Source organism: Notamacropus eugenii, chromosome 3 (assembly GCF_028372415.1).
Source record: "Notamacropus eugenii isolate mMacEug1 chromosome 3, mMacEug1.pri_v2, whole genome shotgun sequence".
Taxonomy (NCBI): Eukaryota; Metazoa; Chordata; class Mammalia; order Diprotodontia; family Macropodidae; genus Notamacropus; species Notamacropus eugenii.
Genome location: NC_092874.1, coordinates 458,611,096 through 458,635,700, shown reverse-complemented (window position 1 = coordinate 458,635,700; position 24,605 = coordinate 458,611,096). Strand labels below are relative to the sequence as shown.

At 40.6% G+C, this 24,605-nt stretch overlaps 1 protein-coding gene across 24 annotated transcripts in view; it reads right to left on the bottom strand.

Annotated features, from left to right (window-relative positions):
* The window catches only part of MAGI1 (membrane associated guanylate kinase, WW and PDZ domain containing 1), a 703,366-nt gene that overhangs the window by 137,303 nt on the left and 541,458 nt on the right, over positions 1–24,605 (bottom strand). For all 24 annotated transcript variants that reach the window (XM_072598734.1, XM_072598737.1, XM_072598738.1 and 21 more), the window contains one exon: positions 19,349–19,468. In XM_072598734.1, the coding sequence (XP_072454835.1) occupies positions 19,349–19,468 (120 nt within the window). The remainder of the gene's footprint in view (positions 1–19,348; positions 19,469–24,605) is intronic.

Sequence of the window (24,605 nt, the reverse complement as noted above, 5' to 3'; positions counted from 1 at the left end):
CTAGCTACTAGTTTCTCCTGAGGAGAACATGTGGAAGATGAAATCATCATTAAGGCAAATTAAGAAGTCGTTGACTGCTCTCCTTTGGGTGTTTCTGTTGAGTCAATTTTTTTTAGTCATGGCTGACTCTTTGTGACCCCATTTGGGTTTTTCTTGGCAGAGAAACTGGAGCCATTTGCCAGTTCCTTTTCCAGCTCATTTTACAGATAAGGAAACTGAGGCAAAGAGGGTTCAATGACTTGTGCTGGGTCACCCAGCTAATAAGCATCTGAGGTCAGATATGAACTCAGGAAGATGAGTCTTCCTTACTCCAGGTCCAGTGCTCTGTCTACTGGGCTATCTAGCTGCTGACCTAGGGGGTGAAAAACACCTCTGAAGGTGCTCAGATCATCTGAGCCTCTCATCATTGTCACTATATATTAAAGCATGGAGAAAAATGAGATTACATCCACATCTCTGTTCATACAGCACAATAAATTCTAAATGGAGCAGAGATTTAAAGGTGTGTTTTTTAAAGATACGTAAAAAGTCAAAGTTAATGGAGGGTTCTGTGCATAACAATTATGAAATGGTGGAAACATTTTAGAAATTATAGGAGATTGAATAAATTGGCTTGATCATTAAAAAAGAAGATGTTTTGCACAAAGAATAATGAATACAGAATATAAAGGAAAGAAATAAGCCTGGAAAAGGATTTTTTCAGCCTGTAGGGCTACATGCTCCTTTAACAATTTGAGTTATCCAAAAATGGAACGGATGGCATTGGGAGAAGGTAGTCCCCCCCTCCCCCACAGAAATCCCTAAGCATAAGTTCCAAGATCATGTCAGTAATATTGTAGAGATGTCTATTCAGTGTTACTTGAACTAGGTAGCATCAAAGGTCCCTGAAGACTCTAAGATTGTGTGATTCTGTGACAAAAAGTTAGGAGTGTCTGTCACTGACCTTGAGATCTATAGGATACATCAGAGGCCACAACAGAGAATGAATCGATCATAAATAAGTACTTGTTATGTGGCAGGCACTTTATAATGCTTGGGGATACAATGATTTTTTTTAAAAAATGAAATATTCCTTGCCCTCCAAAAGCTGATATTCTATTGGGAATTAACAATATGGATACAGTATGTATGTACAAAAGAAATACAAGGGAATTTGGGGAGAGGTGGCACTCTCCCTTGAGGGAGCAGGAAAGGCTTTGTGTAGAAAGGGATATTTTGATTGAGTCCTGAAGAAAACAAGGAATTTTGAGAGGCACAGGTAAGGAAGGAAAGAATATATTCCAGGCATGGCGGCCAGCCAATGAAAAGGCACCAAGATGGCCAGAGTGGGGGTTGTACGTGTGTGAGTGTATGTGAGTGTGTGTGTGTGTGTATGTGCGGGTATGTATAAACACAAACATAGCTTGTCTGTCCTTCTAGGGAGGGCTGGAAGGGGGGGAAGTCTGATGAGTCTGAAAAAATTAGCTGGTGCCAGGTCGCAAAAGGTTTGGAATGCCAAACAGAGGAGTTTGTCCAAAAATGTATCCTAGCCTAGTGGCATTTCAGGATAGAATCACAGAATTCTGGAGTTACAAGAGACCTCAGCAACCACTGGTCTAGATTCAACACATCTACACAAAACATCTACACAAAAGGAAGCCCTGGCATACATAACATCCCCGATAAGCAATCATCCATCTAGGTCATCTGGGAGATGGCAGCAAGGTGGCACAGTGAATGGCGCACTTGGAGTCAAGAAGACCTGAGTTCAAACTCTAGCTTCAGACTCTTACTAGCTGTGTGACCTGTGGCAAGTACACTGAACCCCTTTCAATCTAATTTACCTCATCTGTAAAATGGGGCTAATAATAGTACCTGCCTCACAAGGTTTTGAGGATAAAATGCAGTATTTGTAAGGTCCTCTACAAATCTTTGAAAAAAAAAAAGCTGTATAAATGCCAGCTATTATTACCCAGTTGCCATCTGACGACCTGGAAGGAAGGGAGACCGACCAACTTTCCAGGTGGTCCATTCCACTTCTGGACAGCTTTCATCACTGGGAAGATTTTTTTTGACATGAAGCCTAAATTGGTCCCTTTGCAACTTTTACTCATGGCTTCTGCTTCTGTCCTCAAAGCCTATTCCTGTATATGACAGCCCATCAAATACCTGAAGATAGCTATCCCATTCCAGAAAGCTAGCCTGGTCTTCTCTTCAAAGGAAACAATCATTTGTAGAGTGGTAAGCTATGGATAAATATTGGCTGTTGTTATTGTCAAGACTAAACACCCCAGCTCCTTCAATGATCCATATTAGCAAGGAAGGATTCAAGGCTCCTCAGCATTCTGAATGCCTTTTTCTCTAGTTTATCAATGCTATCTCTAAGGTGAGATACTCAGAACCCAACACAATACTGCAGATGAGATGTGACTAGGGTAGAGCACAATGGGACTCTCATCCCCTTTTTACTGGAAGCTTTTTTGGTTGCGCAATATACTAGCAACCTATATTGAACATGTGGTCCATCAAAACCTCGAGATCTTTTTTTCAGAGAAAATGTGGTCTGTCTCTCCCCTATCTTGTCCCTATTGGACCCAAGGCAGAATCTTGGGCTATACATACCCAAGGCTAAGGAGTATGAGCCCCATGGATGATGATCCAGTAAAGGAGACTGAGAAGCAGCACTCACCTAGGTGAAAGAAGATTCAAAAGACCCCTAAAGAAGACAGCACTCAGGAGTCAGGAGTAAACAGTGTCAGATGAAGCAGGGGCATCAGGAAAGATGGATGTGAGCACACTGCATTCCTGACTTCCATTTATCCCCAAATCACCTATTTAATAGGAAAGGGGTCTAATAGCACGACTAATAGCAAATCATGACATAGTAAATTAATTTGAGCTCTTGAAAAAGGTCTAAAACTATGGCAATGAATGTCCTGGGCTTCAGGATGTGCTCAGCTAGATTTGAATCTTACAACTGTGGTGTATAATTTTATGCCTGGTTACCCTATTCACAAAAAGACATGCTGATTTCTGGGACCCCAATTGGGTCATGGTTGGGATCTCTGATTAATTCATTTCACTGGTTAATTGGCCAGAAATCTGACTGACTCCCACATGAAACTTTGATCCAAAGACTTTAGTTCAAAAGAATAACAATATTCAATGAAACTATCAGAATCCTGACAGTGTTTATATGCCCCTAGTGATATATGAGAAAGTGCGTTCTAGCAAAGAGATCCATTATATGGTTTGGTAGTCTGAAGCAGGTCCGTACTTAACTTGAATATAATCATTTCCCTTTGAAGGGGGTTAAGTACAAAATAGCATTATTATGCTATTTACTTAGCTTAATTCACAGGTTGTTCAACCTGCTGGACAGCTGAAATTGCTATCCAATGAACTGGTGACGAATATTAATGGGAACCACCAATCCCTTGAGGTACAAGAAATTAGTATTCTTGGATAAAGTCAAGAAAGTGAGACTATTAAATTAATAATAGCTAACATTTATGGTGTTTGTGTGGATTATCTCACTTAACCTCACACTAACCCTATAAAATAGGTATTATTATGCCCATTTTCAAGATTAATCAGATAAAATAATGTCATAATTAGTCACATGGGGCTTATTACATCTGGGTCAACCAGTAAGTAGAATATAAATTCTTTGAGAAGAAGGATTGTTTTCATTTAGACTTTGTATTCTAATGCCAAATAGCCAGAAGGCACCTAATTATTTCTTGTCCTTTTTCGAAGAGGACCGGTGAGATCATGGGAGATATCTTGACTTCTACATGAATTGGATTTAAGTGAGCCCGAGCTGGACAAAATAGTCGGCCTTACTCTTTGTTTCCAGAGTCATCAAAGTCCAGTGGAAGGACAAAAGTCAGGATGAGTGGCGATGACCTGGGATATGGTAGATGACCTTGGTGGCATCTTCGATGACTATCTAAGCCCTAAGCCTTCCTTCAGCTGCCTTCATGGCCACTGGAACAAATTGTTCCATTCTGACAGGGAAAGTGTTCACATGCTCGGGACAGAAATCCCCGCAACTCTCAATGTTTTGAAGCCTGGCAGTTGCCCTTTACCTGATTTAGTCCCTCTGCAGGGATTTATTGGGGTGTGACTGCTATGCATGCTACAGATTCTTAGAGCCACAGGTGAGAGTTGAGTGAATCAGGCGAATACCAAAGATGGATCAGCAGCCCTGAAAAGGGTCAGCAAACCCTTACACCAGAGGCTCTAGTCATTCTGAACAATTAATAAATGTTTGTTGGATTGGCCTTGTTGAGGGGAATAACTTTTAGAGACAAAATAATTATGTAAAACCCTGTACTGGTGTTTCCCATATTAAGAAAAATAGATTGAGATCAATGATAAGTACAAAGATAGCAGTGGATACCAATGGTGGCCCTTTGGAAGTAGTGGGATTCATGATCTGGTTAAAAGAAGGAGAAAGAAAACTTGTGGAAATAAAAAAACCCATAACTCACTTTTTTATAGTATCCCAAAAAGTCCTTTTTCAAGTGAAAAAGTATTTTCCCTTCCCTTTCTTTCTTTTTTTAAAGGTGAGGTGATTTTCACCCTGAAAATGGCAATGGTGTGTACACACACACACACACACACACACACACACACACACACACACACACACACACACACACACACACACACACACACACTCTGCTTGCACCTACTTGGTATTTATCTGATCTTTACTTACCAATGTAAAAAAGTCGAGGCAGCTAGGTAATTCAGTGGAGAGAGTTCTGGGCCTGGCCTCAGCAAGAACCAAATTTGAATCTGACCTCAGATAGTGGGCAAATCATAACCTTTAACTGCCTCAGTTTCCTCAACTGTAAAACAGGGAAAATAAGAGCATCTACTCCCAGGGCTGTGAGGATTAAATGAGATACTGTTTGTGAAGCCCTTTAGCACAGTGCCAGGCACTTCACAAATACTTATTCCCTTGTTTCCTCTTCCTTTCCCTGAATCTGTGTTACCTGCCTCCCAACTCAGGACGCTCTAAGATTTCGTACTTCTTTGTTTGACAGTTCTCACATGCTGCAGACTTTGTCTAGATGCTTATTGGACTGAACTGAACTGATGTGAGCAGAATTCCCAAACACCTTTGGGCCTTGAAGGTTCAGCAGAACCAAAAGCTGGGCCATCCTTTGATCACTAGCCTTCATATTCCATAAGGGAACTGCCCTGAGAAAAGTAAGCAGAGTTCTTCATCCAGCAAAGAAAAAGAAGGAAAACCAAACCCCACAGACCCAACATAGTCTTTCCTCATATTTATCCCATAAATCTATATTTTTGATATTCCAATAAAAAAGCAGCAGGAAATAGGAGAGAGAAGCTAGCCTCTGAGTCAGGAAGACCAAGAGTCACATCCTATCTCTGAACCACAAAAGGCTGGGTTTCGCTGGTAACCTCTTGGTGCCTCAGACCATTGCCTAAGACTGGATGTTACAGCACAGTTGACAATCTGCATTTGTGGACAGAGTTTGCACACTGGGAGCTCCTCAAACAGATGAAATCACAAAATCCAGGTCTGAATTTTAAAAATTGGATCAAACCAAAGTGAATCTGAGAGGCAGCTAAGTAGCTTGGTGGATGAGGTTCTGGACTAGGAAGCCCTGAGTTCAGATCGTGCCTTAGACACCCTCTATGTGCCCCAGTTTCCTCTATAAAATGAGGGAACAGGATTTGATTGATGGTCTCTAAACCTCCTCTCAGCTCATAATCTAAATATCCCTTCCCAAATGTTCCCTGAAAGTTGGTCATACATTACTCAGCGTCCCAAGATGTAAGTCCTAAAACTTCATGCCTTTTGGCAACTTGGCATGTGATGCTTGTGGGGACTGAGAGGAGAGAATGTGTCTCATGATGCTATGTGCTCGGGGATTTCTTTGTGAGAATTAATTGGCACCAAAACATGATAAAACAAAAGGCAAGCAACAGGCTGAGTTATCAGTGGCTCCTGTGTATGGCTCTACACAAAAGGAAGGAGAAACCACAATCCTTATTTCATTGCAAGATGGAACACTATGGGTACTTGCCTGGTGGAAAGGAGCGGAACTGATTTCTATTAGAGAGAGGGGAACGTTAATTAGATTGTTTCCCTTTTAGATGTGTCAGAGTGGGCAGAGAGTTAGCCATGAGGTCAGGAAGACCTGAGTTCAGATCCTGCTTCTGACCTACCCTGGCTATATGACCCAAGGTAAGTCAGTCTTAGACCTCTGGGCAAATTCTAGGCCTATAAATTGAAAGAAGGTAGCAACATGCATTGGGAGAGGGATTTTCCTCACCTGGGAGATCCTTATAGCAAGGAAGTCACAGGACTGGGGCCTAGCCCTAGTCCTCTATACATACTAATAGAGTTTTTAAAAATTTTATATCCTTTCCCATCCCAGGAACTCGACCACCCCATGAGGCAGATAGGGGCTACATATGTTCCCAGATGAGAAAACTGAGCTTTAGAAAGGTTAGATTCCATTCTATTACCCAATTTACCAGCAAGATGGAAAAAGAAAGGGCTTCATAAATAATAATAGCTGATATGTGTAGAGGGCTTTAGGACTGCAATGAACTTTGCAAACATTAGCTCACTTGGACCTCACAATAGTCTTGTGGAGGTAGGGAACTGCAGGTATCTTTATGCCCATTTTCCAGGAAAGTGATAGGAAATTTTACAGGCAAACTGGGCATGGCCACATGCCAAGTAAGTATCCAACAGGGGATTCTATTGAGGGCTTCTTGACTCCAGCTTCAGTTTGCTGGCCATCATATCTGGCCGCCATTAGTGGGAATCCCCTGGTTGCAACTGCACTTGGATCAGCAACTGCCTGGGGATGCATGTTTAAGTACACAGGCACTTAAGTAGCCCTTGCCGAAATGAGTTTGGGGCTACAAGAAGAAAACATAGGGATTCTGAGTCATATAGAAAAAGATTTCTTTCTTTGATTGGTCTCTCAGCCTCAAGTCTCTTGAAACCAGTCCCTTCTCTGCTCCACCTGTCAAAGTGAATAATAAAGTACAGGGACTCCCTATGGCCTCCAGGATCAAATTTGTACATCATTTTCAGTCCATCTACATTTTCACTCCCTTCTAAATACAATAAAGTGACATTGGCATGCTTGATGGGCCTTGCAGACAATACTGCATCTCCCAACTCTGTCAAATTCTCTCTGGCCAGGCCCCATGCCTGGAATACTCTCGCTCTTCACCTTTGCCTCCTGATTTCCATGGCTTCCTTCAAGTCTAGACTAGAATCCCATTTCCTGCTAGTGGCTTTCCCCCAGGTACCCCTCTCAATGCTAGTGCATCGCCTCCAAGATCACCTCCTATATACCCTGTGTCTGGATCTTACATACAACATTATTGTTGGTGACCTATTTGGTGGCATTGTCTGTTTTTGTCTTTTTTTTTGTATTCTTGGTACCCAGCACAGTGCCAAGCACACAGTAATATAATAAACCCTTGCTGACTGACAAAAAAAAATCAATAACTTGAATGCTTCTTTTCAGTCATTTATAAGAAATAGAACAGGGCTTTTAGGGTCTATCCCTCCCCTAGGAATTTATCTGACCTAACATTAATGGGTAGCATTTATTTATAAGAGAAATTGGATAATATTTGGGCTATTTTCCAACTCCGGTGTTCATTGAGTTTCTTAGGCAGGGTCATTGGTGCACAAGGGGCACATCCTTCATGTCTCTCTGTCAATGCCTACTTCCCTGGGCAGCAAGGATGATCTGCTTACTATGACCAGGCAAACCCAGGGCCCTGAGCTATGACAGCTCCAAAATACAAGCCTGAACAGGGTACAATGTGGGCGGCATCCAAGGCCTCCCATTAACCACTGTTAGGAGACTCCCTCATGGTTTTTTTGTATGTCCCTCACCATATGGCTATGATTGCAATTCTATAAAACTAAATGCAAACAATTAAATTAAAGTACTCTAATAATCTGCCTTTGAACAAATGGGAAAGCCCTATGCTGAAGGAAATGGAACAAATTCACCTTCTTCTCTGACTAGGAAAGGCAAAAGAGAAGAGAAGGTCTAGGCTGGTGGGTTCAAGGCTGAATCCCTGACCTGTTGCTTCTGTTTTGGTCCATATCAACGTGCTCATGACAAAAGGTTGGGGAATCTGATCTCCATGCTCCTAACAGGCCAGCAATAGAAGTGGTTAGTGAGATAGTTAAAGTCTATCCTCTGTGGCAGGCACTGAATTAAGTACACAGGGGGTGCAAAAACACAAATGAAATGAAATGGTTGGCTTTTGCCATGACTGAATTATAACAAAAAAGGTAAACTGAGGCAGGTCTCCAAGCAAGAGCACGTTTATTAGCAGGGGCGTGCTACTTCCAATGAATGAATCAAGACCTTAAGCAAAAGGACAGTTCCCCTTATGTAGGCTTTGGAGAATACAGAAAAAAGAACAGAGAGAAAATAGAAACAAAGGCAACATGATTGGTTGGAAATTTGGTAATGGGGGTTACCTACAACCTCCTTTCTTCTTGCATGAGACTAAGAAGTGCTCTTTGTTTGGGTCTAGCTGTGAGATAGCAGCCCAAGTTTCTGGACAGGAAACCAAACATCCTTGAAGGATAGATAGCTCAGTGGAGTAAAGATACCAAGGCCAAACTCCCTTCCTGGTCACACATATTCTCCCAGGTCACTTAAATTCCTTTAGGAAATTCTGGAAAGCCAGAATTTTAAACTTAACCTATTAAAGGCCCCTGAACTCTGAACTAAGTTCAGAGATAAAGAACCATGACTTAAGCAGTCCTAGGACAAAAATGAATTAACTGTAAATCAATAAGAAACTAATATAACATCAATCATAATCTTCTGACCCTGGAGTTGGGAAGATCTGGGTTCAAGTTCCACTTCTGACAGGAACTGGCTGTGCTTCCAAGGGAATGCACTTGACTCTCATGCTCCTGATGGAATGCACACGTGATGGATGAGGGCTCCTGATTCCTCATGCCCTCCTCTGGATTTAACGATTTGTTTTTATTTGTATTTGTGCTCAAGATTACAGCATCACAGATTTACAGCTGGAAGGGACTGAAGCCTAATGAATCCAACCCTTCCACATTTTAGAAATGACAAAACTGAGGAAAGGGAAAGGACTTGTCAAGGAAGGATTTGAATCTAGGACCTATGATTCAATATTAATCAATATTAAAAAGTTGCTTTCTGAAGAGCTATGCTATCAATCTGTACAGGGATTCATGGTATCAGCTGATACCTGGAAAAGGTAAAATACTGAGAAATTTTCTTTCTGGGATAAGTGTTTACTTTCCATTCCTTGTTCCTCGATGTTTCTAATAGCATGGTAGAATAACTTATCAATGGAATGGACAGGTTGTAAGACCAATGGACCATAACAGCCAAAAAATATTGGAAATCCTTCCTGTGCTTGTCTCTTCTCATGAGCTCTGAGATCAAGCTGGCCAGGGTCACCAAGAATATTTAGCCAGGGGATGGATGCAACTATTTCCCTTTTATATCAGACTCCAGATGTGCACTCAAAACTGCCAATACTGCATGGCCAGTCTTTTCTTTGTAATAACCTAACTCACAGCAATTGCTCCCCAATCAGTCAATGTGATGAGCTGCTTTGGAGCTAAACCATCACTGCGTCTCTCTTACACTCCACACTAAATCTTCAGCCCAAGTCCCATGATTCTCTCCTCACTCACCAACCTTTTGCTGAAAAAGTGTTGAATTTGGAATTAGAGGATGTGGTTTCAAATACTGGTTTTCCCCTTCAAATGAGGTGGCCATGACTCAATTAATATTGAGTCATAGGTCCTGGATTCAAATCCCACCTTGACAAACTTCATGGCTGAAACTTCCACGGATCTGTTGTTTCACCTGGAAAATGAATTAGATCAGAAGCGATGGGGAATCTGATCTCTATGCTCCTAACAGACCGGCAATAGAAGGGATGACTCAGTTAGTGAGACAGTGAAAGTCTATTGAAGTAAAAAAGGAAAATCAAGTGTTGTAATATTCTGGTGGGGAGGGATAGCTAGACAAGGCTCATCAATGTTAACATCAATTCCATTAGTATCTATGAAGCTCTCTTCTGTGGCAGGCGCTGACTTAGGCCCCCAGAAGGTACAAAAAACTCCCACAAAGGATGGGGATCCATGAACTTTTTTCTTAATATTTTGATAACTATATTCCAATATAATGGGTTTCCTTTGCTTCAATATAGTTGTCTCCGCTAAGGTTCCACTTTCTGCAAAAAGTCTTTCCAAATCCTCTTTAATCTCAATGCCTTCCCTCTGAGATTATCTTTATTTTATTCTGTATACATTTTGTTTCACATAATTGGTTATATGCTGCCTCCCCCATTAGACTGTGAACTCCTGGAGAATGGGTTTTTTTGTTTGTTTTTTTGTTTCTCCTTTCTTTTTTATTTTATTTTTACATTTTCACCTTAGTCATGTTGCATAGAAGAACTAAAATGAATGGGAGAAATCATAAAACAAACCAAAACGTAACATGAAAGAAAATGATCTGCTATATTCTGCGACCAAATCCCATAGTTCTTTCTCTAATGTGGAAGGTGTTTTGCCTCAAGAGTCCATTGGGAATATTTTAAGTCCTTGCATTGCAATGAAGTTCTAAGTCTACCCGAAAAAATCCTCGCACACTGTGGTCGTTGCTGTGCACAAAGTTCTCCTGGTTCTGCTCCTTTCATTCAGCATCAGATCATATAAGTCTTTCCAGACCTCTCTGAAGTCTTCTTGTTCATCATTTCTTATAGCACAATAGTACTCCATTACATTCATATACCATAATTTATTCAGCCATTCTCCAATTGATGGGCATTCCCTTGATTTCCAGTCTTTGGCCACCACAAAGAGAGCTGCTATAAATATTTTTGTCCATGTGGGACCCTTTCCCATTTTTTATGATCTCTTGGGGATACAGTCCTAGAAGCGGTATTCCTGGGTCAAAGGGTATGCATATTTTTGTAGCCTTTTGGTCATAGTATCAAATTGTTCTCCAGAATGGCTGGATCTGCTCACAGCTCCACCAACAATGAATTAGTGTTCCAACTCTCCCACATCTTCTCCAACATTTATCATCTTCCTGTTTTGTCATGTTAGCCAATCTGATAGGTATGATGTGGTACCTCAGAGTTGTTTTGATTTGCATCTCTCTAATCAATAGTGATTTAGAGCATTTTTTCATATGATTATAGATAGCTTTATTTTCTTCCTCTGAAAATTGCCTGTTCATATCCTTTGACTATTTATCAATTGGGAATGATGTTTTCCCTTTCTTAAAATTCCCAGTGCTTAGCACAGTTTCTAGCATACAGAAGGAGCTTAATGAATGCTTTTTGACTTGACTTTGTAAACCTATGCATTTTATGCATTAAAAACATTATTCTGAGAAGGGGACCCTAGCTTCACCAGATTGCTCAAGGGGTCCAAGACATCAAAAAAGTTCAGAACTGCTGCATTCAATGATCTCAGAAGTATTTAAGGCTATGATATTAAGAAATGACTCTAAATGGCGTGCTTGCACTATTCTAATTAACTCACATGTCTCCCATCAGCACTTAGCTTCATTTCTTTGGTGTCTTTGTCTGGATTGTCTGCCTCAGTTTGTAAGTTCTAAGAGGACAATGGCCACTGATGATGGGACAAGGTGGGTTGTTGGAGAAAGGGCCAGTTATGAAGTCTGGAATTAATCAACAATTCATGAGTATTTAAGCATATACTGTGGGACAGATACTGTGATTGGTGCTGGAGAAACAGATATCATTAATGAAACAAAGACACCTGAGTAGAAATTGTGCCTCAGGTTTTTATTAGCATATGACCCCAGGCCAGTCCCTCTGAGGCCTGGGGTCATACGCTAATAAAAACTTCATTGCCCCAGGTAGCTTTATAGGGTACAGCTAAATTACCAGTCTCCACAGATTAGTATGTTCCATACCAGAAGTCCCCTACACTGATGAAATTTCAGTCCAGAGTGGAGATGGGGAATGGAGGGCACGGAGGATGGGTCATATGCATGATAAAACTAATGGATGGTTCTGTTTCTAAAACATATGCATCAGGAATCACTTTGGAGAATCTTACACAGACATACACATTCATGTGAGGAAGGGATAAGCAGATTGAGTGATATTTGCCAGTTGGCTGCTTCATTATCAGTGCATACCAACAAGGTCTTTAGTCCCTCTGGTTTTGCCAGCAGAACTTATCACATCAAGTGGGTAACCAGGGTCTGCCAAGGAACACGTCTCCAAATGTGTTGGTAACAGGATGGGGGACATCTGGCTAGGTCTTCTGTGATGAAAAATGGGAACTTCCCTACCAGATACTATTCACCTTTTTTCTTTGTCTTTGTTACCATCAAAGTGCGACCTTAGTTGTGAGGGGTACAGCCTAGCCCTTCCAGAAGAAAATTCATGGTATCATTTAATAACTCACTCCTAAATAATATGTCTGCCGTAATTCCCACCAGAAACACTATGCAGCCTGGGTTCCTCCATGGAGAGAGGAAGGGCTTTCAAATGCAGTGTCTACAAAATCAGTCTACCCCACAGTTATTTGTAAAATAGGCCTGCTTTGAACTGGCCTCATGGTCTATCTCATCCGTTGAAAACTCCTTCTCTCCCCGTCTAGTGCTCCAGAGCTGAGACCCAGCAGCCTGCATAAAGAATCAGAAGATGAAGAAGGGGGTGGCTCAGCTGATCGGAGAAAGAAGAAACAAATAAGAAACTGGTCATGGAAAAGAGAAGTGGACTGGAATCACCAGGCAGTGGTCCAAATGCCATCTCTGTTAATGACAAGATGTGTGACCACTCCTGGCCTCAGTTTCCCTACCTGTAGAATATAGAAAGAGCCCACAGAACCTTCTAAAGCCTCAGCTCCTCAACCACCAGAACCACAGAACAATAAGCCAGAAGATACCTAGGTATCATTTTATAGATGCCAGGGGGCTGGACAAGATGACCTCTACAATTCAAGCTTCAGCTCTCTGATCACTCATTGCAAAGGAGGGGATACTGGAACACAGAATGTTATTTGGAGTCTCCTAAAATCTTTCCATGGCAATGACTTAATCTGGTTTTGTCAAATGGCCAAAGGGCAAAGCAGAAAACCCAGCTGCTGATTCATCCCCACAGTACCCCAAGGCCTCACAGGATGGGGTCAGCCTGCAGGGCAAAATACAGGGTGGTCCTGACCTGTTGGAGGCCCTTCTGAGAAATGGTGGTCTTAGGCTTTGGAAAGGACTTCAAAGAAAGAAATTGCCAGACTCCAGTTATGGGGAAAAGCAGAGAAAAGTATGGGATAGTGCATTATAGGACACTACATGGGGAGTTAGGAAACCGGCAGTGGGAGTCCCAATTCTGCATGATTTCAGTTCACTTTCCCAGACTCTCTGGATCTTTGTTTTGAACCCTATTTTTAAAAAAAGAAAGAAACGATGCTAAGGCCCCTTCATGTTCTAGGAGACTGACATTTGGAGAGGTGGTTATAAGGACTCTCTGGTTTTCATACTATCTTATTCTGCATAAGAACCACCAATGAGAGAGAGAGAGTCACCTCAGATTGCTAATGAAGAAGCTCCTTCCACCACTGCAGGTCTGCAAGGCTCAGTGAATTCTAGGCTTAGACAGCTGTCCGGGGTACCGAGAGGTTAGTGACTTGTCTAGGGTTACACAACCAGTATGTATCAGAGGGAAAGACTTGAATCCAGGTCTTCCTGGCCCTGAGGCAGGCCTTCCTCAAGACTATTAGATCATGCTGGATACAACACATAATACAGGAGTGAGAATAGTCCTCTCTGGAAGTGAACATTCAGAAGTCATCAGGACATAAAGGAACATTTATTCATTGCTTACTATGTGGTAGATTCTGGTGGTATAAAAGAAAAAAAAAGAAACTCTCCCTGTCTTCATGGAATACACATTCAGAGGAGAAGATATAAGTAATTGTCATGAGTGGGGAGGGGATGCACACATGTAGCTCTGTTGAGGTGGTCATGAAAGAAGAGGCTGAAGAGGACATATTCCCTAGATTCTAATAATTTCTGGATTTTTTGTGGATTCCAATTCCCCAAGCTCTTTCTGTTCCTGGGAGATCACAGATAAAAGATATTTAATTACAGATCTTAATTTTACTATGCCTTTACTAGCAACACAGGCCTAGATTAATGAAGAAAGAAGATGAGAAAAACCAGGCAGAGGGATGGTTGAGTATTATCAAGAGAAAACCAACCTCAGAGTCACCAAGGACTATGTTCCAGTCTCACCACTGACTCATATGGCCTGTGTGACCAGACAACTCCTGAAAACTCAAGTGCAGAGGATGTGCTGACCTGTATTACTTTACCCAGAGTTCGCTATACCAATGAAATCAAAAGGTTCATCCCACATCAATCTCTAAGAATGAGGACAGACAAGAAAAGTCAGCTTTGAAAGCTACAGGTTGAATTTATATTTATATTTAAAAAAATTAAGTTGTATAAAACAGAGACCTGTAGGTTCTGTGTACAATCCTATTTTTCTTTGATGTCCAGCATAAAAATATGCACCAAAAATCCAGTTCTCTTAGGTTTGCAAAAGCTTTGCAAACATTATCTTATCTGAGCTTCTCAAAATCCTGGCAACACAGGTTCTGTAGGTCTTACTATCAATGTTTTACAGATGAGAAAACTGAGGCTCAGAGAACTGAAAGCAATGCTCAAGGTGATAGGGGTCGTAAGCCTCCGAGGACAGATGTGAAGATCTCCATGACAACAACCACTATAACAAGTGTGCTCCCTCTTCAAAGCAGATAGGAGGAGAAGGAAACTAAAAAGATGCAGGTGCTTTCTTTAGTGTGAGCAAGAGACGCAAGGGTAGGTCAAAGAATCAGGAGGTAATGAGCAACAGCTCCTTCAGAAAGGGCTTCTTGGATTACCTGGCCCAGCATTATTCCAAGGACTGGTTCTGATATTAAATAAAAACTCAATTACTAAACACTGGGACCCTTTTTCAGGCTAACCTTCCCAATTCAAAGCTTTGCTTTAGCCCGTAAGAGATCTAAAATATTTTCAGTGCTAAGGGAAAACACTTGACTCCAAGACCCAAAACTAGAACATTATGCAGTCAGGAGCAGACAAAAAAAATGACATTCATTCAACCTTGTGCACAGAAAAGGCTTATTACCTCGACAAGGGAAAACAAACGTAACTGCAAGAATCTGAAACAACATTATCATCCAACAGTCTTGGAAAATCCAATTATTCAGCATTATACAACAAGTCTTTGTTTCGGAAAAAAAAAAAAAAAGCTTCTGTATTGTTCTACACCAGGCGCTTAATGCACACTGTTGTGGGGTATTCTCATACAGGTTCACATCATGAGAATCCAAGACGTTTCACTTCCAGTCTCCCTCAAGGCAGATGAAATTGATGTGAGAATCAAAAGACTCTAACATGGGGAGCTTTTACTTTGAGGGGACTCCTAGCCCCAGTTAACACTAAAAGGACAGCAGTAAATTGGAAAGACCAAACTATACTAATTGACAAAAGGGATTTTTTTTTTTTTGTCTTTTGACTGCCTGGCCCTGCCAGTAGTAAGCCTCTGAGTTGAGTATGGTGCCTAGATTTGGGTAAATTTCATTATCTTTTGCCACCTCTTTGTTCCCAGTCACACTGATTGTTTGGTTTCACTGAGACTGAGCCTGAGAGAAGTTAAGATGAAGAAATATCTCTTCAGTGCACACAGTCCATTCCTTTCCTTCTTTCACCCCATCATCCAGCATCAGGAATAATGTTTGCTTTAGCTATTCTAGGACCAGCCTCTATGAGACAATTCTCTAGCCTCTTAATACGCACAGACCACAAAGTCAATACTTGTTCTTGCGTCTTGGGAGGGTATGCTTAAAAGATGACAAACAATGTGTGGGCTAAATTCAACCAGACACCGATGTCCATTAACAATCAAGGAGTAGACAGCAGGCATTCGGGTGCATTTTTTTCCCACTAAGACCAACTAAATTAGAAGAATCAGAATTATTAAATAACAGATGACCACAATCTGAAATAGGTGTAATTAGCACATCATGAGTGCTGAACGTAACAAAGGGCTATACTTATGGTGAGTCCTAGTTCAAAGGTTAATCATTCCATTAGGACCTCCAAATTATCTAATGGCAGATGTCATGAATGTGAATGAGTCCTCTCTGTGAAGGTGTAAATGGTACCTCATCCTCGCATTCCTATATCATGAGATCCCTGACCATATTTTCTTGTAAATCTTTCATGGATTTCCACCCCAAGTGCTTGGAGCCCTTCTAATTTTTCTTGACTTCGCATGGATGTCAATGGAGCAGTCTTTTAGCTCTCATCCTCTTCCCAAAAGGTTTTCCTCAAATCTCTTCCAATCATAAATCTCCATGATAATGCTCCTTATGCCCCTTTGGGTGCACGTCTTCATTAGCAATAAGCAAAAGTCTACTCATAGTCACCATGTCTATCATTACCCAACAGGTGACCCACAACCTAATTCTTCATGTACCTTACTATTCCCTGATATGCAGTCATATGAATCACCAAAAGAGTGTGAGTATTAAAGAACTAGACTTGTTTCATGGAAGACCTCGCGGCCATTAAAAGCAAATAAAAAAAATCTGAAGTTTTAAAATGCAATTGAACCTGTTTTCCTCTTCAATTCTGGGGCCAGCTCATTCTCAATATGCAAGACCTATCCAAGTCATAAGCACTGATAGACCTGGACCCAACAGTATGTCATAGTAAGCACAACAAGCATTCTTTCCCACTTGGTTTTCCTGGAGGAGTTAATTAGAATAAGTTCTTTTGAGTGATTGTAGATCTCATTTAGAAGTATCTGAGAACCTAGGGGAACGTCTAGAAGTGGTTCAGTGGCCTGAAGACAGAAAGTCCTGAGTTCAAATCTAACCTCAGCCACTTACTAGCTTTGTAACCTTCTGCCTCATTTTCCTCAACTATAAAATGGGGATAATGATAGCACCTGCACCCAAGGTTACTGTGAGGATAAAATGAAGTTATATCTGTAAAGCCTATGTACTTGGTACATAGCAGGTACTTCACAAATGTCTGTTTCCTTCCTCTTCCTATTATAAGGAATTTCTTTTCAATTTTGCTTGACCAATTCCTGCAGAAAACGTCTGGTAAGAGAATCTATCTCCTTATTCTGTCATTCTTGATATTAATAAGCAAAAAGCTATTAAGCAAAATTATTTATGTTGATGCTAATTTCAAGGAAGCTTGTATGTTAAGATAGTTATGGAAGTAGATAAACAGACTGGAATGGAGTCACCTCCATCCCATGGGAGGAGACAGTAGTTAATGACATGCAGTTAACTAGGCAGCCTATATAATCTGGTCCATTGGCAAACAGTATCGTATGTATGTTGAGCTAGAAGGGACTTCATCCACTCCAATCCACTCATTTTATAGATGAAGAACTAAGACCCAGAGAGTGGAGCAAGAGTGACTTGTCCAGTGTTACACAGGTAAATATAGACAAAGTGGATCTGAATCCAGGTACTTTAGCTCTAAATCCAGAATTCTTTACACTCTACCATTCTTTACAAAGACATAGAATATGGACAGTGAACTAGTTTTAGAATGGAATAGGAGTCAGAGACTGGGCTAATTTCATCTCTCCGATTTTAATACCTTCTACTTTCTTTCTAAAAGAAAGGCCCTTGTCAGAAGAACCCCTTTAAGGTGGAATTTTGATCTATCAAATCAAATGCTTTTTTATAGTCAAGAAACTATAAACTCAGTGAAATAGTATATACTTTGCTCCTTCCTGTAAATTGAGTGACTGCAAAGAGACTGTCGTCTTTGGAATATTATTGGGCAAATTATTGTTTTCTTCTCATATGTTTATCAAAGATGCCCTTGGACCATGTGTAGATTGTACTCCCAAAGATTCTGTAGACTAATTTGGAAAATAACATACATGGGCTAGCAGTAGTCTCTGATCCAGGAACAGTGGCCTCCTGGCTGTTCCACAAACAAGACACTCCAAATTCTCAGCTCTGGGCCATTCTCTCTAGCGGTCTCCCATGCCTGGATCACTCTTCCTTCTTTGCTTCAACTACTGACCTCCCAGACTTTCTTTAAGTCCTAACTTCTACCAGAAGCCTCTTCCAGTTCTTCTTACTTCCCAGGCCTTTCCTGCATTATTTTCCATTTGTCACATATGTAGCTTGTTTTGTAGATATCTGCTTGCATACTATCTCCTCCATTAGACTGTAAGTTCCTTGGGGCTAAGGATTGTCTTCTGCCTCTTTTTGTACCCCCTGCACTTAGCTCAGTTCTTGGCACATAGGAGGAGCTTCATAAATGTTTATTGATTGGTTGAGTAGTTATTGATTTCAGTAGCAATAATGTTTGTTTTTCCCACAAGCATTTAGCGTCCTCCCATTATTCAGCTACATTAACACTGGATGCCTCAGTACTCTAAAAGGGGTTGCCTCCAGCATCGATCTCTTTTGTATACAGTTGGTCTGGTCTGACAGCAATTTTTTTGATGCTCTTGCTCCATTTATAATTCCTCATTCATCAGAGACTTGCACGTCTGAGTCCAAATATAGTACGTCCACCGTCAATGTCAGAGAAAATACTTTGTGATAAGAGTTTTAGCAGAATTGTTCCACTTTTTCATCTGTTTGTTGTCCTGCTTCCAGTTTTATCCCACACCTGGGGGATAATTTGGCTTCACTCGGTTTCCCATCAAAGCTTTCTGTAAATGAGATTTTCCTTCCACCTACCTCTTGCTGTTTAATGAGGCTAGTAAGCTAATAAGATCAGCTAAATAAACTATCATTTTTAGAACAGAAGTGTGTGGGCACAAACACAAACCACTAATTCATTAACCACTGAGATGCTGATTAGGCAACATATACATATACATACATACATATATATGTAAATATATGTGTGTGTGTCTATATATATATATATACATACATACACAGAGACACACACGCACCCGATGTGCTAATCAGACAATAAAAAGTGCCAAATAACGATCATGCCATACTATTGCTCTCAAAGTTCATTTGGAACTTTGGTTAGACATGGTGGTGAGACATGGATTCCTCAACAATCAAACTATCACAAACTGTGAAAGACAAGGAGAGTTCTATGCAGTGACTTTGGGTGTTTAAATGCATTTTTGCTATTTGATGAAAACAGTCAAGCCCCCATTTTGAAAGAAATATTGGGTATAAACAGATAAAGAAAAGCAAAAGCTTGAGAAGCAAGTCATTGTGCAGAGGAGGCAAGAATAATCCATTTCTACCTCCTCCTCCCTTAGTAGATCATCTTACCTTCATATGTGCCAACTTCCAAGAGAGTCCCACTATGTTCAAGATCCAGGAACTCCTTGACAGTCAGAAAATTATAATCCACCCCAGGCACTTCTCCTTCTCTTGGAGGCCGGGTTGTGCCTGTAGCAGAAAGACCAAAGCATAAAATGGCATCATTCAACTCAAAATGGAGAGCCACCAACCCCAGATACATGAACAAACTCAAGCTCCCACATGGACACTTTCAAATATAGCCACTTTCAATCAGCATTGCGGTTCTCCCTTCCCCAACCATCACCATCACCATTGGCTATGTCTTCTACTTCCTGGGTCCATGACACTGAAAACAGAAGCCAATAAAGAAAAGACCCATACAAGCACTGTGTTTTTGATGTTTGCCGAAATGTACCAATGAGAGAGACAGAGAGGCGGACAGACAGAGACAGAAAGACACACACACAGACAGAAGGAGAGAGACAGACAGACCAACAGAAACACAGAGAGAGAGACAGAGAGAGAGAGAGAGAGAGAGAGAGAGAGAGAGAGAGAGAGAGAGAGAGAGAGAGAGAGAGAGAGAGAGAGAGAGGGAGAGAGAGAGAGAGGGAGACAGAGACAGAGACAGAGAAAGACAGAGAGACAGAGAGAGGTGGGTAGTAAGTATGTGGGTAGGTAGGTATAGGCGTAATCAAAACAGAGAATCATGAGCTTTTCAAACTCTTGGCAACATCCATACATAACCCACCAGTTCAGCACCTAAAGATTTGACATCTCTATCATTTTGAACAACAAAAGTCTGCTCAAATACACTTTCAAGGCAACAAGCCCTTCAAATATAAGCTCCTTGAGGACAGGAACCATACTGTATCCCCAACATCCAGCACAGTATCTGGCCCATAGTAGGTGCTTAATAAATTCTTGGTTGATTGAATTTAAGGAAATTGAACAGACTGGGTACAAAAATGTCTAGCAGACAGCAATTCTCTCACAAAGGGTCTCTGCTAGGATGTCCAACCGATCATCATGAAAAGCTGTCATCCTGATTGTAAAGAGCACATTTAAGGGACAAAGAGTCTAAATATGAAGGCTAACCAGGGCTGAACATGACATTTTTTCTCCAAAAGCAATCTCCTCTCAGGAGCCGGTCTTTACTTCTCTCTGGGTACTAAAGGTAGCACTTCCCCTCATCAAGAGATAAGTAGTTTTTAGGCTCTCTTTAAAAGTCATTCAGCTAAGGACCTAGGCTAAGAAACAAAATCCTTTAGACAAATTCCAACCATGTTCTTAGAAATAACTTTCATATTTGGGTGCTAGAAAATGGAATGTCTGTTTACATCTGATACATTTCAAAAGGAAAAAAAAAATTATTAATCTTTAAATGATGCCTGTTCTGCAAGGACAGGAAGAGAAAGCCAACATGCATTTATTAGACACTTGCTATGTGCCAGTCAGCGTGCTGAACTCTACACACATTATTTCATTGTGCACTGCATATGCTACCCATTGGTGAGGACATTAGGAGTCAGAAGAACGGACCCTGAGCTCAAGAATTCAATAGTCTATTTTGAGAAATAAAGATTGATTGTTACAAAGACCCTTGCTCTAGTCCCCAACCTCCCACTGTAGTTCACAGAGGGAGCAAAGAATATAAAAAAAAATTAATAATGTGACTTGGGGTCAATGCCAGGAGCTTATCTCACTTGTGTTATTCACCACCTCCTATATGACCTTCGATGACATGGCATCCCTGGAAATCTTCTCCAACATGGGCATTGTACTTTGATTTACCCTTCCCCTCCCCCCAAACACACTAGTCTTAAAAGGAGACAGCCAAAATATTCTTGGCTCTCTGCTATCACTGCTACATTCACCCTCTGCTGCCATCTTGTAGCATCCTTTCCTCCTCTGAAGGTCATTCTATCAATCCTATAGACCATGTTCAGATCCAAGGTCATTCTCTTTCCTTTTGCAAGGAGTTCAGTATGCAGCTTATTGTTTTCCTCTCCAACCCTTAACTAGGAATCTTAAACATTGATTCTCCCTCAAATGACCTATCCTACTAGTATGTCAATTTCCTATTAAATCACATGACCAATTCTACCACTTCACCTCAGCCACACAGAATTATTAACTGTGTGACCCTGGACAAGTCACTTAACCTCCATTTGTCTCAGTATCCTTATTAATAAGGATAATAATCTCATCTGCCTTCCAGGGTTTTGCTGTGGGAATCAAATGGGCTAATATTTATAAAGCACTCAGCACAATGCTTGGCACAAAGAAAGTGCTTAATAAATGCCCGGTATTCCAACATTCTTTTCACACCATACTTAAATCAGCAAGGATACACACTTAAACATCAGAAATAAACCCAGCACTCTCTCTGAATATATGTGCTTTGCAAACCTTAAAGGGCTATTTGACTGGTAGTGATATCTAAAACTTCACTTCAAACAAACTGGAGAAATGAATAATATGTACAAAAAAAAAGAGATCAAAGAAAGAGGGGAAAGTAACCATGTGCACAAAAAATATTTAAAGCAGAGCTTTATGTTGTAGTAAAGAACTACAAAAGCGGGGCACCGATGAGTTGGAAAATGACTGAATAAAATGTGATATATGTTAATGGAATACGATTGTACCATAAGCCATGATGTCAGGTTAGATTCAGAGAAAGCTGGGAGGAAAGACTTGCTTGAACTGAAGCAGAGTGAAGTAGGAAGAACCAGGAAGACAAAATACAGGATGAAAAGAAAATTGTAAAAGCAAATGGTTCTCAAAGTCTTAAGAACTAGAATCAAGAGAACAACCAGTCATGACCCCAGAAGACTGACACATGCTTCTACTTTGACACAGAGGTGATCAGGTGATGGACTAACAGTAGAAAGTAAGACACACATACCTTTTTAGACAAGACCAATGGATGGCTCTGTTTTGCATAATCATACTCTTTTGTTACAAAGGCAGGCTTTTTCTTTGGGGGAGAGGGGTGGCTCACTGGGAAGAATGGGGATGAATGAAAATGAAACTAATAAAAATGAAAAACAGGGAAAAAAAAGAACACTGATCATGGTTTCATATGCAGTCTTTCCCCCCCATTCTTTGAAAACGGAAATGCTCAAAATATCAAGTTTGTTAAATTCATAATAATAAAAATATTTTTTTAAAAAAATTGTTTTAAAAATAATACGTTCATCAACATATGTTAGATCTTTCTGGAGATCAGGGATAGGGTCTTTTACAAAACAAATTCCATGACCATGAATGCCTGTATTGGTATCATCCCTACAAGGAAAATTTTTGCATACTGAAAATATTTCCAAACTTCATCTGAGTGACAGGAGCCTAATTAGAAAAGAGAAAGAGCTGAAAGTCTGCAATGGAATGGTGACACAATGAACCTTCTTAAAGTCAGCTGTAAAAATAATTAACCCACATATGTTCTACAAGGTGTGTGGTACCCTGGAGTTGATATAAAACACAGAATTAATTTTTATTTCTTCTTCTTTCTCCTCCTCCTCCTCCTCTTCATTTGTTTTAAAAAGAAAATGCTGTTGAACTTTTTTTTCCCCTAAGATTTATTCAGTGACAGGCACAGTTTCCAGCTGATTAGGTCTCAAGGAGACTTCTGCCATTATTATCAACTATTTTTCTGGAATGGCATAATAAAAGAGTTTACTGGTAGCACTAATATATTTTACTAATTAGGGCATAATTCATTATGATGATTATTTAGCATTACATATTATTAAATGTGATATGATTAATCGCTATTATTATGACATGATGATAGTATGATAAGGAGAGACCTAAGTTCAAATCCTTGGTAAGCATAGATCTAGAGTTAGAAGGAATTTCTAAGGCCATGTAGTTCATCTCCCTATTTTACGGATGATGGAACTGAGGCCTAGGGCACTTAAATGGCTTGCCTACAGCTAGTAATTGGCAGATGTGAGAGTCAAACACAGGTCCTCCGACTCCAAAGTCAATGCTCTAGTCACTGTCTGTAAAGCACTGAAGAAAATCTCCAGGCACTACAAGAATGCCAGGTACTGTCTCCTCTGCCTTTAATTCCAACCGGACCAGATGGATTGAGGGACCAAGAATTAGGAAGACCTGGGTTCAACTTCTTTCTCAGATACTTACCAGCTCTGTGACCTGGGGCAATTTACTCAACCACTCTGAGCCTGTTTCCTCATGTGAAATGGGGAAAATAAGAGTTTCTTCTTCATGGAGTTAAAAGTTATATTATTGTTCTAATTATGTATTATATGACTCACAGTACTAGTACTTCTACTACAACTACTATTACTAACGTTGCTGCTGACTCTGTTCCATTATCTTTTGGGAAAGCATGGCATATGGAAAGAGCTCTAGATCTAGACTCAAGATTTCATTTAGAAACCTCAGGGTCACCTTTAGGGGCCTCAGTTTCCTCATTTGTAAAATGAGCACTTGGACTACAGTCTCTGCAAGTTCCCTTCTAGCTCTAAGTGTATAACCCTATGAGGGTGGCTGTAAGGGTAAAATGAAACGATGTATGTCAATTGCTTTGCAAACCTTAAGACTTTACGTCAACATGAATAAAAAGGTAAATGTCGGTTATTCCTAGAGAGGCAGTGTAGTACAGGGCATGCTAGACGTGGGAGTTAGGAAGGTTCTAGCTCACATCTTTCCTTAGACAGTTACTTGTTGCTCTATCAATTAGTTATGTCCAGCTCATCATCTCCCCGTTGGGGGCTTTCTTGGCAAAGAGAGCAGAGTGGTTTGCCATTTCCTTCTCCAGTTCATTTTACAGATAAGGAAACTGAGGCAAACAGTGACTTGCCCATGGTCACATATCTAGGAAGTATCTGAGGTCAGATTTGAACTCCGGTTCTCCTGCCTCTGGTCCAGTTCACCAAACCATTTAGCTGCTCCTTAGATACTTACTAGGCATAGGATACTGAGGAAGTAGTATAGCTGCTACGAAGTCTGGTTTCCTCTTCTGTAAAATGAGCCTAGTCCTAACACATATAAAGTACTTTGCAAAGTCAGATGACAGCTATTATCAACGTCATTCTTATGTTTGTATTATAAGGATCATAGATCTCTACCTGGACCTTAAAATCCATCTAGTCTAATTCCCTCATTTCCCCGGGACAGCAAATAAGATTCAATGAAATGACTTGACTTGTTCAAGGTCACATACAAGTAATGAAATATCAGGGATGACATTCGAACCCAGGACCGAATCCAGAGCCAGAGTTCATTCCTCAGTACCATGATGAGACACAATTTT